The 17,668-nt window shown below is 39.6% G+C and overlaps 1 protein-coding gene across 41 annotated transcripts in view; it reads right to left on the bottom strand.

Annotated features, from left to right (window-relative positions):
• Positions 1 to 3,588: 3,588 nt before the first annotated feature.
• Positions 3,589 to 17,668, bottom strand: part of picalma (phosphatidylinositol binding clathrin assembly protein a) — a 34,590-nt gene continuing 20,510 nt past the window's right edge. For 5 of the 41 annotated variants that reach the window (XM_069539695.1, XM_069539701.1, XM_069539700.1 and 2 more), the window contains 12 exons: positions 17,148 to 17,236; positions 13,685 to 13,837; positions 13,153 to 13,236; positions 12,632 to 12,706; positions 11,833 to 11,943; positions 10,011 to 10,139; positions 9,841 to 9,871; positions 9,657 to 9,756; positions 7,070 to 7,129; positions 6,530 to 6,631; positions 5,685 to 5,788; positions 3,589 to 5,025 (listed from right to left, as the gene is read on the bottom strand). In XM_069539695.1, coding sequence (XP_069395796.1) covers positions 5,696 to 5,788; positions 6,530 to 6,631; positions 7,070 to 7,129; positions 9,657 to 9,756; positions 9,841 to 9,871; positions 10,011 to 10,139; positions 11,833 to 11,943; positions 12,632 to 12,706; positions 13,153 to 13,236; positions 13,685 to 13,837; positions 17,148 to 17,236 — 1,027 coding nt within the window. In that variant the 3' untranslated portion in view covers positions 3,589 to 5,025; positions 5,685 to 5,695. Of the gene's footprint in view, positions 5,026 to 5,684; positions 5,789 to 6,529; positions 6,632 to 7,069; positions 7,130 to 9,656; positions 9,757 to 9,840; positions 9,872 to 10,010; positions 10,140 to 10,429; positions 11,944 to 12,631; positions 12,707 to 13,152; positions 13,237 to 13,684; positions 13,838 to 17,147; positions 17,237 to 17,668 lie in introns of all 41 variants that reach the window. The other 36 variants (XM_020085889.2, XM_069539731.1, XM_020085887.2 and 33 more) reach the window with 23 other exon arrangements.

Consider the following 17,668-nt stretch of genomic DNA (forward strand, 5'->3'; position numbering starts at 1 on the left):
ATCATCACCATCATCATCATCACCATCATCGTCATCATCATCATCACAACCATCATCATCCTCACAACCATCATCATCATCATCATCATCATCATCATCATCATCACAACCATCACCATCATCATCATCATCATCATCATCATCATCACCTGACATCTCATTATCTCTCAGGTTACTTTATTTCAGTCCATTAGAGAGGTTAGTGTGATACAGTTTATGTTCAGTAATTAATATGACCTTCAAAGATGCTCAAAGTAACTTGAAAACAACTTCATTAGCCTCTAATCTGGACTTAAACAAACATGTTCAAGAGTAAGGACTCACCATCAAAGAATACATTTACAAACTCTGCACCAAGAAAAACCTACAGCCTCCAGAGCTGTTTTCAAAACTAACTTTCAATATGCTTGCAACAATTCTTCTGAATAATTATTGTATTACTCATTATCCATAACTATAGTTCTCGTAGACTTTTCATAGGAAATGTGTGTGTGTTGGGTTGGAGGATTCAGGCCTCAGGAAAACAAGTTTGCTGGATCTTCACTGCACTATAATCTATCTCCAATCAGTTGATCTGTGATCTGCGAAGTGAACATGTGTACCAAATTTAAAAGGATTTGGTCACAGTGACTTTGACCTCTGAACTTTGACCAACAAATTCTGATCAGTTCATCCTTGAGGAAAAATAAAGGTTTGTACCAAATTTGAAGAAATTCCTCCACAGCGTTTTCGAAATATTATGTTCACCTGGATGGGACGGACATTCCAACGTATGCACTGACAGTCGGACAACCTCAACACATAAATCCTCTGGCTACTGGCTGTCGCTGATGCAGAGTCAAAAAAAATCTCCTTTTACTTATGGAGAGAAAACTCTGATTTGATATATGAGGAAAATTAGTCTGATTAAGAAGGTTTAACTTTAACTAGTGTCTGAAATGATGGATATATGAATGTAGGAAGATGAGAGAGCAATATTTATTGAGAAGATAAATTGTACTTCAGACACAAACACACAACACCAGTAGCACACATCTTATAACCACCAGTCATTGCTCTTCCATCAGCTGCATCTTGAAACCACAAGGTGGCAGAAGAGATCTATCTTTCACTTGTGTACATCTGCTGATCTCTCATACCAGAATCTGAGACTGATGAAGAACTACATGAAGATTTCAATCATTTAATGATAAAGAAGGAGACAAAAATTAGGATAACTAACTCCACACCAAACCAGTTCATGATGGAAAATGCTCACTGTTTCCTTTATTCCAACAAGCTTGTTACTGACAATCACCATTCTGACTGCTGAAGATCTGTGGAAATATCTGCTTTTTTTGTGGAAATAAAAACTCTTTTAAAAACACATGATTTGGTATCAAAGAGAAGTTTTCTGTTTACCAGAGAATCCAGACCAAACAGTTCAAGGATATTTCTAAGACTCGCCAGTGAATAGTCAAATAAGGTTATCTATCTGAGACCACTGGGAAAAGGAAGGCCTGAGTTCAACAGTAAGGCTTTTATTAACTTGCCAATTCATTCTATCATGAAAGTCAGAGTCTCACACAAACACACACTCGCATCTTTCTACGGCTGAATCCAAACCAAGGGGAAGTGCAGCACAACAAAGATTCTTCTTATTGCTAATGGAGACGCTTTGCCAAGCAGGATGTACCTTGTACATAAAGTCCCTCTGTGTGGTGCACACAGATAAACTGCTGCACCTGTGGGCTCAGCAGAAGACGCCTCCAAACACATCGACTCTTCTCCACTTGATCCCACATCAGTCAGTTCACACAAATTCAGCTGCAGTCCAGTTTAATTTACCACGGCCATTAAACTCAGCACAGTTTGACACAGAGAGCTCTGTGTGTCATGGGTAGTTCTTCTAATAAAGCAGCTGTAACAACAGTTACACTCTATGTCTTCTGTGGTTCGGAAGGAGCTTGTAAAGTGTGAGACACAAAAACCCTGATGTCATAGCGAAGTCATCATAATTATGAGACAACAACTTGTAAAGTTTGAGACGTGTGTGTGGACAGGCAGACATACACACACTGTTGTCATGCAGTGCTCAGTGATTTAGTCTTGTTCCATTTTTGTGGATCCACATTAGCTGTTATTACAGTATATTAATAACAGACTTATCAACAGTCTCTCCAGGAGATGCATATCCTCAACCTGCAGTCTGAATGGACAGCCTGGTATTAGATGAGATGCTCTGTTCGAACCCTCTGTATGGGCAGATACAAACAACGGACCCATTTTTAACCACAGAATATAGTTGAACATGTTTAAGATTATCATGCTTTTGATCTGACTTTTCACAGGGAAATTTCTTTAATCAGCAGTGACCTGCTCTGGAAGATTCCACTGAACCATGCAATGTCTTAAGTTTGAATTAAGAATAATTAACTTTGACACGGACACATTTGATACTAGTTTAAATAAAACTAGTTATTAACCAAAATGAAATTTTCTTTCATGTCTGATGTTTCAGTTTAAGAAAAAATAAATTGACACTGATATAATGACAATTGATCTGTTTCAAGAGAGGTCATTGGTATATATTTAATATTACAGTGAAGCATTCTCTGAGCAGAATCCCCCTCATTTCCTTGTAGCTCATCAGTCATGTGTGTCAAGACTGTGCAAGTAAAAATGCCCTTTCATAAACATGACAGCTGTAAAAGTAAAAGTAATATCAAACCTTTTATTATTAGACATGGAAGTTTGATCATCTATATTTAGATCAGATGCTCTTTAAAGGGCAGTTTGCATTCCTGCTCATTTGATTGATCTATAATTTACAATCTACGCTCAGTGCTACACAAAACCAAAGTGAATTTAGATTTTGTTTTTCTTCAGACTGCTGTGGCTCCCTCAAAGTGCCTGACTAAAACACAAGTCCTTGGACCTCATTCAGAAAGGCTCACATGTGTACTGTCAGGACACAGACCGAGTCACAAAGTCCAAAGAACTCTGTGTAGATCTCAGTTTGGTTTTCAGGCATAGAGAGGGGCATGGAGGTGAGTTGACCATGGAGCAGTGAAAAAGATTTTTAGGGAGCTGACCATGAAGTCTTCTCCTGGGAGAAACTGCAGGAAGAGGAACCATCTCATCCACCTCCATCAATCAGATCTTTGTGGTGAAATACCCCTGACAGTCCGTTTGGAGCTTGTCAGACAGCAATTAAAGGACTGAGATCATGAGGAAAAAGATACGTTTATCATTTACATTCAAATCTATATGAGCACAAACCGAAAGCTATTGCATAAAGACAAGTGATAGGCAATTACACTTCATCACAATCTGCCCCCCAACAAGGTTCTCATTACTACTATGACCTACAGGACATCCAGTGAGGTTGCTTCTACCATTCGCTGGCTTTACTTCACCACTAGGGCCTGATCTATCCTGTCCCGTCTAACTTCAGTTTCCTGTATTTGATGAGGATACTTCACATTTATATAACTAGCACATTCAAATTTTAAATAACACACCTATAATTTATCAGGTCTTATAAGTATGTATGGTAAACACTTTTTTTTTTTCTTTCTTTTAATAATTAAGTACAGAGGCAATGAATTGTGGAAGCTTGCAATTTATTGGGAAACAAACAAACAAACAAAAAATCAAACAAAAATATAATCTGCAGGGACAATGCAACAATGCTCAGTTAATGGATTAAGGGCCACTTTCATGTTCAGGCCATCTTTCATATCTACACCCCACCCCTCGTCTGCAGGATCAGTTCTATACACACAAAGCACCGATCAACAGTGCTCTATTCTCCTGCACCACTGGACCTTAGTGGCCCCAACCCCACTTCTACCCCATCCCCCCACAGTGCCCTAAACACCCAGGTGCTCGCCTATGAAAACATGATCTAACCATGAAAGCGACCCAGCACATTCAGGCTGGAGAAAGGGGGCAGTCAGGAGCTTTGTTAAATGGAAGAATAAATGACATTCCAAAAGCATCAAAAGCATAAACAGAGATTCCTTTCCAGTCCGAGGCTGCCTCTATCAAACAATCTAGTGCTTCTGCTGGTGGGAAAAATGTTGTCAAATTCATAGAAATTGATGTCACAGATTTGCAGATTTGATGGTATTAATGAACAATTACTTTGATACAGATCCTCAGTGTTGACAACCCCCCCCACACCCGAGCCACAGATAACTGTACAAGGCATCATGCGAGTACAGAGAATATTTAGTGCCCCAGCAGCAAAACCTGTCATCTTTTTTAAACTTTATATTAACTTTTTTTTTGTTTTTAAAAAAATCATCTCAATCACTCAAAACCCAATTCTACAATCAATCATACCTATGTATAAACCTGAAGACCTTCCACATGAGGCAGGTCAGTGACTGGTTACATTACATTTTGTTTAATAATGTCATCCTCTTGATAGGTAATCATAAATAAATACAAACAATATACAAGGAATGTCTACTGCAAACAATACATACAAAGAAAACAAAACAAAAATGTGTGGTATAAACAGGATTTTTGCAATTGTCTTAATTTGAGGAAGGTTGGAAAATAATCATGAACAAAGGAAGCAACTTTCCAGCTTCACCTGGAGAAAGAGGAACGAAAATAGTAAAGACAACTCAAAAATGGTGTGTGTGTGTGTGTGTGTGTGTGTGTGAGCAACAACAACCCTCTTTTCTTTTTTCCATGAACACAAACAGTGATGTCAGAAATCTATCCCATTGGGTGTTGAGTTTCTCTTAGTCCAGGATACATGGGCTGATCCCTGTCCACATGATATGAATGGCAGCACATAGTCTCCTCCTCCACTATGACTTAGACATGACGAGATGGGCACAATGTCCAATGAGCTGGCTGGAGCCACTGACTCACCGTGATTTTATTCAGTCTTATTTGGGCCTTTCGTTCTCAGAGAGGTGAGTTCATTAGAAGCAAAACTGCAGGTTCGCTCTGATACTTGACTTGGTTGTGAATCATCTTCAGATGGGAAAGACTCCCTCCCTCCTCAGGTTACATAAACTGCATCTGGGAATATACAAATCAACAGTGTTAACATTTTTTTGGAATGTAGAAAATAGTTGCATGCTCAGTAATACGAAACCAGTATGCAGACTTCTAATGCCTCCCCAGTCTCGCTCTATGCACATAAATACATCTACAAAAACCCTCCAACAAGGCAAATAAAGATGTGTGAAGCTAGTATTGCAAAATAAGAGTTGAAGTCCTATTGACAAGAGACGTAAAATGTGTCTGTAATCACATCAACGCATCGTGGTTTGTTCCAGAAAATGAATCAGACATTCTGTTTCTGTCCTGTTGATATGATATGTTCTATGTAAAACGTGTATATGTCCCGGACATGCCCAAAATGAATTCCTGCATGAGACTTCAAGCGCAATTCTCAAATTCTTACTAGTCACGAGCAAATAGAGCTTCAGTCTCTTGCAGAACAAAGAAACGGACTAAATCAGTCCTTCCCTGTATTCAACAGGACGCAAGACGTGTAAACAGAGTGAGCAAAGCAGCCAGCTAAGAGTCCAGTGAGGTGGCATCTAATGGGGAAGTGATGGGACGAGCTCCAAACTCAGCCATTTCACAGCCAGTTCTGCTCAGACAAGGCAGAAACAAACATGCAGTTCGTCGACAATGGAGTTGCAATCAAACACACGGAAGACGAGCTGTACCTATAGATGCTCTATAAAAAATTCTGTAGAAAGAGCTGTGCAAAGGGGTCCTTCCCTGGTGCTCTGAGGGGGCTGAGACTGGAGGGGCTAGAGGTTGTGGGGGACTGAGTCACAGAGGTCGACAGATGGGGTGGGAGCAGAACAGAAGAGAAATGGAGAGCCAATGATAAGAGAAGAAAAGCTATGCTACACATGTCCGATCAGGAAACCCATTATTGATCTATTCATTCAAAAACATTCAAATTATTCTAATCTCTTCATCAGTTTAAATTTGAGAGAGCAATAATTCACATGCTTCATGTACACCATTATTATTTCACAAAGTCTGTTTACTGAACTTTGTCAATATGGTTATAAAAAACTTAATTGTCAAATATTCCTTCTTTTTCCAATTACAAGCTTTGGCTGAAAGTGTTTATGCTGAAATTGAAAATATTAATAAAAACATGTGGATGGAAAAAAAGGAAACAGTGTGACATCTGTATTATATAGGAAAACTTTATTCATTCATTTTTGTGACGTGTCATGTTCAGCAGCCAACCTTGCAAACTAAGATCTAAGAGCTTTGACACACTCAACATAATTAAATCCCATCCCAAAAATGACCAGCACTTTGAGCGACACGCTTCTGAGTTCAAGGCACAAACCAACAATTGATTGATTTTGATTTAATCAAAATAAAACAGTGTTAATCCAGGGCAGGAAAAGAGAAATTGAAGCCCAGAGCTGAGGCAACTATCAAGCATTACAGCACTGAACACAGAGATCAGACTGGTTCTGTCAGCCTGGGTCACTAAGCTGGAACATGTGGAAGGAGTGCGAGGGTAGATGTACTCTTCAGTTACCTGTGCACTTGGATTGGGGCCGAAGGGGTTGGCCGGCCTCATCACAGGCTGGGTGTACATCATAGTGGGCTGTGTCATCATCATGGAGCCCATGTGAGGAGGCTGAAGAGAAAAGGGAAAAAAAGCAATGCTGTTGTCTAAATAAAACATAAACAACAAATACAGACAGGATACAGAAGCATGTGTGTGCACCACCTTCTGCTTCACTGTAGATATAATGAGAACATGTAATCACAACTATAGAAAGACCAAGTGCTCTCACATTAACTACTCCAGTGTTTCTGCAGACTTTATACTAGGGGCCAGGTTGAGAAAGTCTGCAGAAACTTCGGAGGCTCTCACTCAGACACACATACTCCTCCTGTGTGAGAGAGAAAAAGGGAGAGTTTGTGTGTGTGTGTGTGTGTGTGTGTGTGTGTGTGTGTGTGTGTGTGTGTGTGTGTGTGTGTGTGTGTGTGTGTGTGTGTGTGTGTGTGTGTGTGTGTGTGAGAGAAAGGAAGTGTCTCAGTCCTGCTGAGCATACAGTCCCAGCTGACTTACCATTGCATATGCCATCATGCCTGTCGGTGTGGTTGCAGGGAAGGCCATGACAGATGGAGCCTGAGGTGACAAAAAAAAAAACACAACAAAACAAGTTGAGTTCTACAGAATCAGGACACAATGATACAACCACTCACACTTGTAATAAATCTATTAAGTAATATGTCATGATCAAAGGATTCATTCAATACCAATTTGACTTGGTTTCACATTTCCTTCAAATTTTATCTCTCTTTTTGATAAAATGGACACTGAGTTAAGTCGAAAAGCACAATTTCCCTTCCAAAATCCAACCATTTTCTCACAACATAAAAAGTTTGAACCAATAATTTAAGCTGCCTTAGTATCATTAGAAATGGGTCCAGATATTACATTCATGTTCAGGGTTAATCCCAGAACATCACAGTGGAAAAAGGCTGAAAAAAAACATTTATGAAAGACATCATAAATACAACAGCTAGATTCATTCTTTTTTTTTCCAAAATCAGATCTCGATCAATTTTTTAAACTGTGCCATAGACAGAAGTAAAGGAAAGCATAAAGCAGAGAGTGTTGTGTCCTGGAGGTAGAAGTTGGTAACTGGCAGGTGCAGGGCTCCTTATGGAAAGAGATTAGAGAGAAAAAAAGTGAGTGGAGAGTCTTTCTTTGAGCAGCCCCCGCTTGTGATAACAGCCCCTGCAGTGATAACAAACCCAGATCTGTCTAACGCCCAGCCCTCTCGGGAAGGAGGATACGTTTCATTAACTATTCAGTCATTGGCGAGGGAGGCACAAATGAGTCAGACGTGACACTGGTGCCAAAATTGGCGCTTTCATCAGAGACTGTGCTTTTTTCATTGCACAGAGAGCGCTCCTTCAGAATTCCTCCTCGCTCACAATGTTTGGTTTGTTTCAGGAGCATCTCACTCAGCGTTTCTCAGACACTCAATAACATGATTAGGCTGCTTTTTGCGTCATAGATGGATGCTGTGTGCATCTGCTTCTTACTGTATCACTTACTCTTTCTTAGACAACACTCAGCAGCTTTTAATCATTAGCCAACATTTGGTCACATCGTCAATAACCTATGTGCGCTCCCTGTGTGATTACAAGCACTGGGACTAATAATAAGAGGGTGGACTGTTGGATTATCGTCAGGAACCTTTCTTTTGAAATGTTTACCTAAATCCGACTTTGACTACTCAATATGACCAACAATTATATTAAACATTTCTCTGGAGCTGTGTTCGCGTGTGGATCACAGAGGACATTTAGTCTAAAAACATGGAGTAAACGACACTCTTTAGAGTCGCATTTGAACGTCGCGGCTTACGCGGCTTACCATTTTCTTCAATTTGATTGTTTTGGCTGCAACGCTGTTTACCCCTGATACTCCAAAAGGGTTCTCTAACAGTTGGTCTCAAACACTTCACCCACCCCTCCATCGGCATAGTGGTGAGTAGATAATGAGTGAGTTTTCATTTTTGGGTGAACTATCCCTTTAACAGCCAAGACAAAGCCACCAGAGGGAATTAAGGGTTTAAGCTCTATCATCAGTTGGTGACCAACGACCTAACTGCCTGGCTCAGAAACGATGGAACAGTGATGAATAGTCTCTTAATGAAGTTTTGCTTGGCCATTAAGACCTTCAATCTACATTAAACAATCTGATTTTGCTTGCTAACAAAAACTTAGAAAAATAGTTATCATCTACTACATGAGTGTGTTTATTCCTTTTTCATGCTGACTCTCTGTGAGCTGTATGGGGAACTGGTGTTACTGATTGTTATAGCTTTGGAAGGTTGATTACAGGAACTGCTCTCATGGGCTCGACCTATAAGCACTGTTCTTTGCCCCACTGGGAGCAGTCCTGTCACTAGTTCCAGGTATTCTTGGTGAGATGGAACAGCTTGTTTTCAAAACAGCAAACAGGAATCAGTAAAGCAGTGTGTGTTTATTAAACAAGCACCACAAGGAAGTTGTATGGTAAATAAAGCTAGGTTTTAGTAGAGCAGAAAGATCAGATGTAATCTGGCCCACCCTCCATCCAATTCAAGAGAGAATCAAGTAGCAGGTGGATGGTGGTGTAGAACAGGAAGAGCAGACTGGCAGCAGCGTAGTCCTTCACACTGTCCTATAGGATTGACCAAGTCTCTGCTCAGCAAGGTGAAGCTGGTCCCCTTCACCCTGTGCTCCATTCTGTTTACCTACAACTGCAGGTGGGGCTCTTATTCAATAATGCTGGTGTGTAAAATGTGAGTAAAGTATCTTTACTCAACGAGATAAAACTCGCCTCTAAAAAACAGCATGAAAAGAAGTTGTCTATCCTCACTTTTTAAATATATCTACAACAGGGTCTTACTGGTTCTTAAAAGTTTGAAGTTAAATTGATGGGATGCTCCAGTTCACAGGTAATTGAACTGGGATGAGGCTCTTTCAGTCCTTATGAGAATAAAACTGATGACCATTTGATTAATTTGGCTTCCTGTCCAGCCAGAACAGAAGCGCTCTTATGACGACTTATGGGACAATGAAGAAAGAAAATCATGGATTTTCTGGGTGATTCCTGATTGGGGGATGATACAACCAGACAGACAGACAAGTCCTACCATGGTTGCAGGGTTCCAGGTGGTGGAAGGCGCTGTCTTGGGTTGCCAGTTGCTTCCACCTGTCAGCTTCCTCTCACCAGGCTGACTCCAGTGAAGATCACTACAGAGATTAAGTGTAAGTATAAGTCATGTTTAGCATGCTGTGTCAGGGACATGGAGTTAAGTATTTCTCCAGAGTACTCACTTCCTTGCTGTGCCGTTGCCCATTCCTAGATCTGAAGAGGACAGAAAGAAAGTCATTAAATTATACAGTTCTCATTAACTGTTTGGTGTGATTTGTTCAAACAATGTGATGATTATAAATTGATTCTATTTAGCAAATGTTGAGGTGATAGTCACAAAAAGTGAACTTACTGCCGACAAGATTGGCCAGTGAGGAGTCCAGGTCATTGGACACAAGTTTGTTGGGTTGTTGGCCATTCAGGGTCATGCCCTGATTGGGTGAGGATGTCACTGTGGGTTTGAGGATGCCACCTAAAACATCTTAATCAAAGGGGGCAAAACAAAGGGAAAGGAAGGGAGGGGAGGGGTAAAAGATTTGGGGGCCCAGAACAGGTGAAGTAACAATACAACAGACAATAACACAGCAACACATAGAGACAAACACGTGACAGTACATATAATGCACAGACACACACACACACACAGAGAGAGAGAGAGAGAGAGAGAGAGAGGGTTGTTGAGTGTGGATGAGGCCTTAAACAAGGCTCACAGGAAAAAAAGGCACATCAAGCAAAGACTGTGTGAGAGGAATGTGTGTTGAGTCAACTCACCCAGTCATGCATACGCCATGCAAAAAGCCAAGACCCCAGGGAGTGTGTTTAACCCCAGGATGAGGAAAAAGAGAAAAACAATATATAATGAGATCGTGAGTGGCCGAGAAACCAGCGAGGGCTTCAGAGATCCACGGTGCTCAATGTTGCATTCAGGAACAAAAATACATTGAGGCAAAGGGTAGATAGCTGATAACCTCAATCACAATCCTGGTGCTGTTAGTGACATTATTAATCAAAATAAAGACATTTCTAATCAATCACAACCAATGTGATTGATCAGACACATATTTTAATAATGGACAATGTGTTGAGTTGAGGCCATTACTGACTACTGGTGTTTCAGGTAATGGCCTCATGCGTTAACTACACCTGTGTCTATTTAACAAATCGAATAAACTTTTCATTTGTTTTGATTTTCAAATCGTTTACACAGCAGAATACAATCTTTAAAATTGAAACTATTTTACAGCAGCAACAGATTTTTTCTGAAAATGGGTTTGAACCAAGTCCATCCCAGCTTTATAGCACTTATGTAATAATGTAGTGATGACCATTGAGTCATCAAAAGACAGTAAATAAATAAAATGATTTTTACAGCCACAAAAAACAAGACACAATGAAAATATTTTCTGTATCTGTGCATGCTAATTAACATTCTGATAAGACAGCACAAGCACATGACATGAGAAGCTATTCAAAGACAACATCTAGTATATCTTGATGCACTTGGGAGGATATTTGGGAAAGATCTACCTCACATTTACATCACTGCCTTTTGATTCTCACAGTGCAATGCAGTGAAAATATCTACATTGTTATAAGAAAGAATGAACAATCATGTTCAATCACTGGATTGGTGAAAACAAAATGCAATACAAACCTTCTGTGTTTGACTTCCCTGTAAAATTAGATTCATTTAACCACACCATCTTTTCATTAGGTTATTTCTAATTGAAAAAGTTGGTTATTTATTAACAGCAACTAAGACTTTTGTGCTGGTGGTTAATGTTTCCTTACTTTGGTTCATTCACCTTTTTGCCAAGGATTGTTTGTGAAGCACTTTGTAACCTTGTTTAGATAAGTGCTATCAAAATAAAGTTATTATTATTTGTTTGTCCATACGACAAAAGACTAATCAAATCAAAACTGTTGCCATATAAAGAGAAAGCTACTTTCATAGTCTGATGAGGCATGAATGTTTGGTTGGGAATATACTCAGAACATTCATAGTCCAAATAATCACATACTGACAAACAACTCAAAGTCCAGCACTATGATTTCTCTAGCCTGAACATGATCCAAAGAATTATTCCCCATACGCTGCAAACAGCAGCAGTAATATTAATGAGGCCTGCTGACTCCCAATTGGAAATGGTGTCAGTGTGTGTAGGATTACTTACCTGTGGAATCCAGGTTGTTGGCATTAGTGTTGTTGCCAAATACTGAGTCAAAGTCGACGTTAAGGCCTCGAGAGTTTTGTGGCTGCTGTGGCGTTGGGGAGGCTGTAAACCCTAGTGAAAAAGAAAATTAACCATCAGACACTGAGACCAGAACAGCTTTGTTCCTCCCAGAACAAGACAAACACAGGGAGAAAAAATAAATACTTAAAGACTCCAATAAATAGGTGCAATCATAAGGAACCTATCCCGACCAGTGCTGTGTTTTCATTTCACCGCAGGCTATGGTTGACTTAACCTTTCAATGAAATTCTCATTAGTTAAGGGCAACAACCAGTGGCCCAATATGATGCATGTCAGAACTGCCATGTGTATTGTTTTTATGGAAGCCATGTATGCAAGTCTTGATATTGCTAAAAGTGACAGGATACTGTTCCACTTCCCAGGATCCACACTAATGAATAATTAACAAACAATGCATTTTGGAAACACGTTGATCCAAAGCCAAAGAAAGTCATTAGTGACTTTTGATAAGTGATTCACCAGCTTTCCAGCAAACATACCAAACATTCTTTGAGTTGACTGGACAAAAACATCTTATTCTCTATCATTTTATAAAAGATATTGAGATAGATCTGCAGATAAATCTACAACAACAAGTGTTTCTCCATTTAACTCCACTGTGCTACAAAAAATGTCACTGGATCTACTTCCCCAATGAAATACAGAAACTAACGTAATGTACATCAGATATACTGGATTTCTGAGATCCAGATTCTGAGATCGACCTAAGTGTACCTACCTCTGAATAGACCAGCTACAGCAGGGGGCTCAGATTGGAAGAGGGTGGTGTAAGGGCTTGGCCCACAGAAGGAGTCTGACATACAGAAACAACAGCAGGCAGGCAAAGAACCAGACAGAGAGAGAAGCAGGAGGAAAAGGGGAGAAGATTATGAAGATATGAGACCAGAAAAAAGCAACGGTAAGAAAGCAGCAAGGAAGCCAAGCAACTCTGGGAATGGCTGTTTTACAGAGGAAAAAACAAAGATCAGGATTTGCAGGACAAAAGCAGAGGTAGCCAGCACTCGTCACAGGGCTAGACTAAATACAAACAAAATTAACTGCAGCGCACAACCACAAAAACAATGCAGGCTCACACTGCGGCTCTTAGATTTGTAGGAAATACGGAGAGGAGGGCAGCATGTTCAAGAGGAACGCTTGGATTTAAACTTGGAGACACTGTTACAACTCACAAATGCTACACAACATTATTAGGATCTGCATGTCAGCAACGTAGCAGCCAGACAAATTCCACCACAGTACCTGTGGTAAATGTCTCAATCTGTGCACCAGTTTCAAGATCAGATGTCAGCGAAGAGCTGGAGTCAAAAAAAGGAGTGTAATGATCTGGAGAAAACCAGAAAAAGCTGCTGATGAAGACATTCATGCAACAAAGAGTTGTGGCCTTTGAAATACAAACAGAGACAAAAAGTAAATAAGAGATTAAACAGCCTAAATTAAACAATGTTAGGAGATGAGATAAACTTGGCCTGATTGTGGATGGAAGCAAATATTTGGAGCAGGGCAGCATGCCAGATCTTTAAAGAATGTGAGAAGTGTCAAGAAACAGTATGTTCCGACCAAATGACCTGAAACAACTTCAGGCATTTCCTCTTTTATGCATTTATGTCCCTACTGCTCAGAAACGGCATACTCCAACTCGCAGTGAAAGCACCTTCAGTAAATAATCAGCCAGGAGGATTTTCGAGCCTTGGTACATCAGTACAACACATTATTTTGTGTGAACACAAAATAAAAGTTTTTTTAAAAAAGAGTTGAAGCAAAATAATCCCACCGAACACTTCATGACTAGGTGTCCGAGAGGACAGACTGCCAGCGTCCGAGGACGCAGTGGACGGATGGACAGCATCGACAACAGGTATTGTGATGAAAGGGTTTGAGTTTGGAGTAGATTCCTCCACAGCTTCTGCAGCATAGTTAAAAGGATCTGAGTGGGCAGAGGGGGAGGAAAAGAGGAAAAGAAACAAAGGAGGAACAGAGAGATTATGATGGAGATGAGGGTGAGAAAAGTTAAAAAAGACAAGTTAACAAAAAGTCTATGCAAGATGACATGCATGGGGACAACGCCAGTGATGCAGGTGAGGAGGTCTAATACAGCATTAGAGATACAACTATGGGCTGATAACATATCACCACTGTTATTAACCCAAGTTCCAGGTCTTATTATCTGCATTATAAAGTAGTCCACAGGTTAAGGCCTTTCATTGTAAGAGGGCTCAGGGTCCAGCACAGGATCTGCAGGGCTCATGATAAAACAATTGTGTCTAGTGTTTAAAATGTGTCAACTTGTGGAGGCTTGCATAAACTGTCTTACAGTAAACGCAAACAAGGACAAGTCATCCATATATGGTAACATGAACACATACTGTCATTATGCGTTGATTTAACAATAAGCTTTCAAACGTGTCAGTCTATAAAGAAATCCAAAGTGCATTAAATCAAATTTTTTGGAAAAGCTTTGTCCAATAAAACCAAAAACCAATGTTGCTTGACATGAATGAGAGTGGACCCTCCTTTCTTTGGTTCATTCACCTTTTTGCCAAGGATTGTTTGTGAAGCACTTTGTAACCTTGTTTAGATAAGTGCTATACAAATAAAGTTATTATTATTTGTTTGTCCATATGACAAAAGACTAATCAAGAGCCATTGGCACCAGAAAAACTGTTGCCATATGAAGAGAAAGCTACTTTCATAGTCTGATGAGGCATGAATGTTTGGTTGGGAATATACTCACCGTGTGATCTGATCTGAAACTAGATGGCCTCATCAGCTCACTAATAACCAGAATTACAGACAAACAATGCTGATATGGGACTCAAATAACTTATTTACATAACTTTTGATATGTGACTCAAGTGAAAAGCACACAACATTACAAAGCGATAGGATATACGTTTGCAACCGCAACCAGGCACTGTGCTCAGGCTGCTGCTAAGACAGAATATTCAAAGTTGGATGTGGGGGTGTTTTCACACTTCATCCTATCCTTGCTACCTCACACTATACTGCTGTGGGTAACCATAAGCCTGTGTGTCAATGTCTATGTGATGTAAGAACATCAGCTTTCCATTCAAATTAATGCATGTACAAACATACATCTACTTTTTCTTAAAGGTACATTAATATGATACTATATATTGTTGTTTTTTGTATTATGTTGAGCCCATCTATCTGTCTGCGTACAGAAAAACTCGATGCATGGATGGATAGATTTCAAACAATCTTAGTGTGAATATTACTTGGGAGGTAACTGATAACTTAACTAAGGTCAAGGTCAATAAAACTATGGTCCCAAAAAAAATGTTTCAAAGATATCTCCACAATTAATAGAGACACAATGTAAAACTTATATTCATCAGAAACCTATTCCTCATAATATGATGTCATATGATAAGTGGTGTCATAAGAAGTTACAAAGAAGTCAGAATGATGTCATGCATAATTCAATATGCACCACCCCTCCAATACTGTTCAGTTCAGCTTGTGCTAATGGTTCAATAAATTACACAAAACCCATTTACATGATCTGTGACAAAAAACCTGGAAGGGGATTTATAATTCAAACATGTAATTGAGCCTGAAAGAGATGCAACAGATCACAAAACATGGATTGGATAAGATCATGTTTTGTGGTCACGTATAAAACAACGTGCTTTCTATTTACTACAGAACAATTATAATAGGAAGTTTTGCAATATAGCAGGTGATGAAATGTTTAAATCTACTCACTTGTTCAATAGTGAATTAAAATGGCCTTTGTTGTGTTGTGTTTTCGGTGTTTCCCCATTTATTATCAAGACTGTGGCAGACCACTGCATTCTAATTTGCACCACCCTTCTTCCTTCATCAATATATTTAACCAGGACTCAAAAATGCTCCCATACATGTGATTTAAATGATGCAAGAGGCTTCTCCAATTCTTCTCCTCCTTAAGTAGTGATGACTTTCACTGTCAACTGCTTTTAATATGCACAGTTCATATGAACACACAACTGCCTGTCTCCAGGCACACATAACTCTCATGATACACACAACTGTTCTGATTTAACACGATAAATCAAATTTGCAATTACTCCATGGTTCTAATTCGTTCCAAACAGCTGTCGATCGGTATGGATCCATCTTGGTCTGTAACACTGCTAGTGGTGCGTACAATATACAGATACAATATCAGTCACCTTAACCTGCCAGACAAATCATGCTGCTTTAATTTGCATGAATAGGCAAAGGTAAGTATGTGAGGCTTTTGGCAGTTCCGTGTTCTCCACCTCCAGTTGAAAACACACAGCACCACTGCACACAGGCAGGCACACAGTCCCTCACTAGCAGCTGAACACATGAAAACTAGTTGACGTTCACAACACTGAGATGGTGTCGCCAGAATAACTAACTTAACATGGCAAGTGCTGCTGTTGAAGGGCCTTCACGACCAGTTTTAGTCGAAAATGAGAAAGTGCTGTTTGGAAGTATTTGACATACAAGGCAAACGATCCATGTAAAGACTAAGGATGTGGATAAGCCTATATGCAAACAATGAAACAAAGTGGTGGCGAGAAAGTCGAGACAACCTGTTCTTTGTAAAGGAATTTCGAGAAGTCAGCTAAGCTCCCGTTTCAACAACATTGAAGTATTAAACTGTTACTATAAACGTTGACCTGGCCGGCGGCACACGTTGATACATTGGATTTGAACTTTTATCAATTGGCCGATTAGTCACATTAGTCGTCTATTAAGTTATCATTAAGCTAGCGGCTAACGGCTTCGGCTAATGATAAAATGACTAAGGTTAATGTGGGAGCTCGGCAACAAACATTATCAGTTATCCTGACCTTGTGTAACGTTAATAGACAATGTTCATTTAGCAAAATAACACAATTATTTTTTGTGTTACGTTTATCTTGAAGTCCCAGATTGAAGTTGAGAAAAGTTGACCAGCAACTGGACATAAACAGTGATGTTGAAGTTACTTTTTCCCCCCCGTGGTATCAAAAATGGTATTGAGTAATTCCATGGGTATTGGTGTCAAGTTTGAAATTCTAATATCATGAAAACCCTAATCTACAATTCAAAACACTTCAAAGAAAAGACATGAATCAAACATAAGTACGTATCAGCACTGATTTTTTACTTACAACTAACAAAACTTGTGTTTGGTATTGTGTGCATATGTACGTGTGCATGTGTGTGTATAAAAAGGTGGTGGCAGAGTGGACTGTATTGTTGCCAAGAGCTCTGACCTCCCCATGAGTTGGTGGTGGTGGTGAGAGGCAGCGGCTGCTGGAAGGCTGGCTGCAGGTCCAGAAGGTCATTGGCAGCCTTGGACGTGCTGGAGGGAACAAGCAGGAGTAGAAGATAAATTGGTCACTTATTCAAAGAGTGTCACGTTCTCAGTTCAAAGAAAAAGTTACAACAGCAATTGTCCTCAACATAGTTTACTATGTTTACATGTTATTCTGTCCCCATTTGAAACAGCAGTCCATACTATGTTATCAGCACTGCTGCAGCAGTGTCCTAGTTTCAACGATCAAAGTTTCATTTGATCCAAACAAAAAATCTCAGAAACCAATTTGATAGTTTTGTAACAAACCTATACTTGCATCTAAATAAAACTACCAACCCATCAGCTGCAAAAGCCCCACAAGATAAAACACACATTTAAAATGGTTTTCATTTCATTTATGCTGTTTAATAAATACAGATTTGATGAACTGAATAGGTTAATCTGAATCCACATTTATACACATTATTATACATCCCA

Source organism: Paralichthys olivaceus, chromosome 15, assembly GCF_024713975.1.
Source record: "Paralichthys olivaceus isolate ysfri-2021 chromosome 15, ASM2471397v2, whole genome shotgun sequence".
NCBI classification, from domain to species: Eukaryota; Metazoa; Chordata; class Actinopteri; order Pleuronectiformes; family Paralichthyidae; genus Paralichthys; species Paralichthys olivaceus.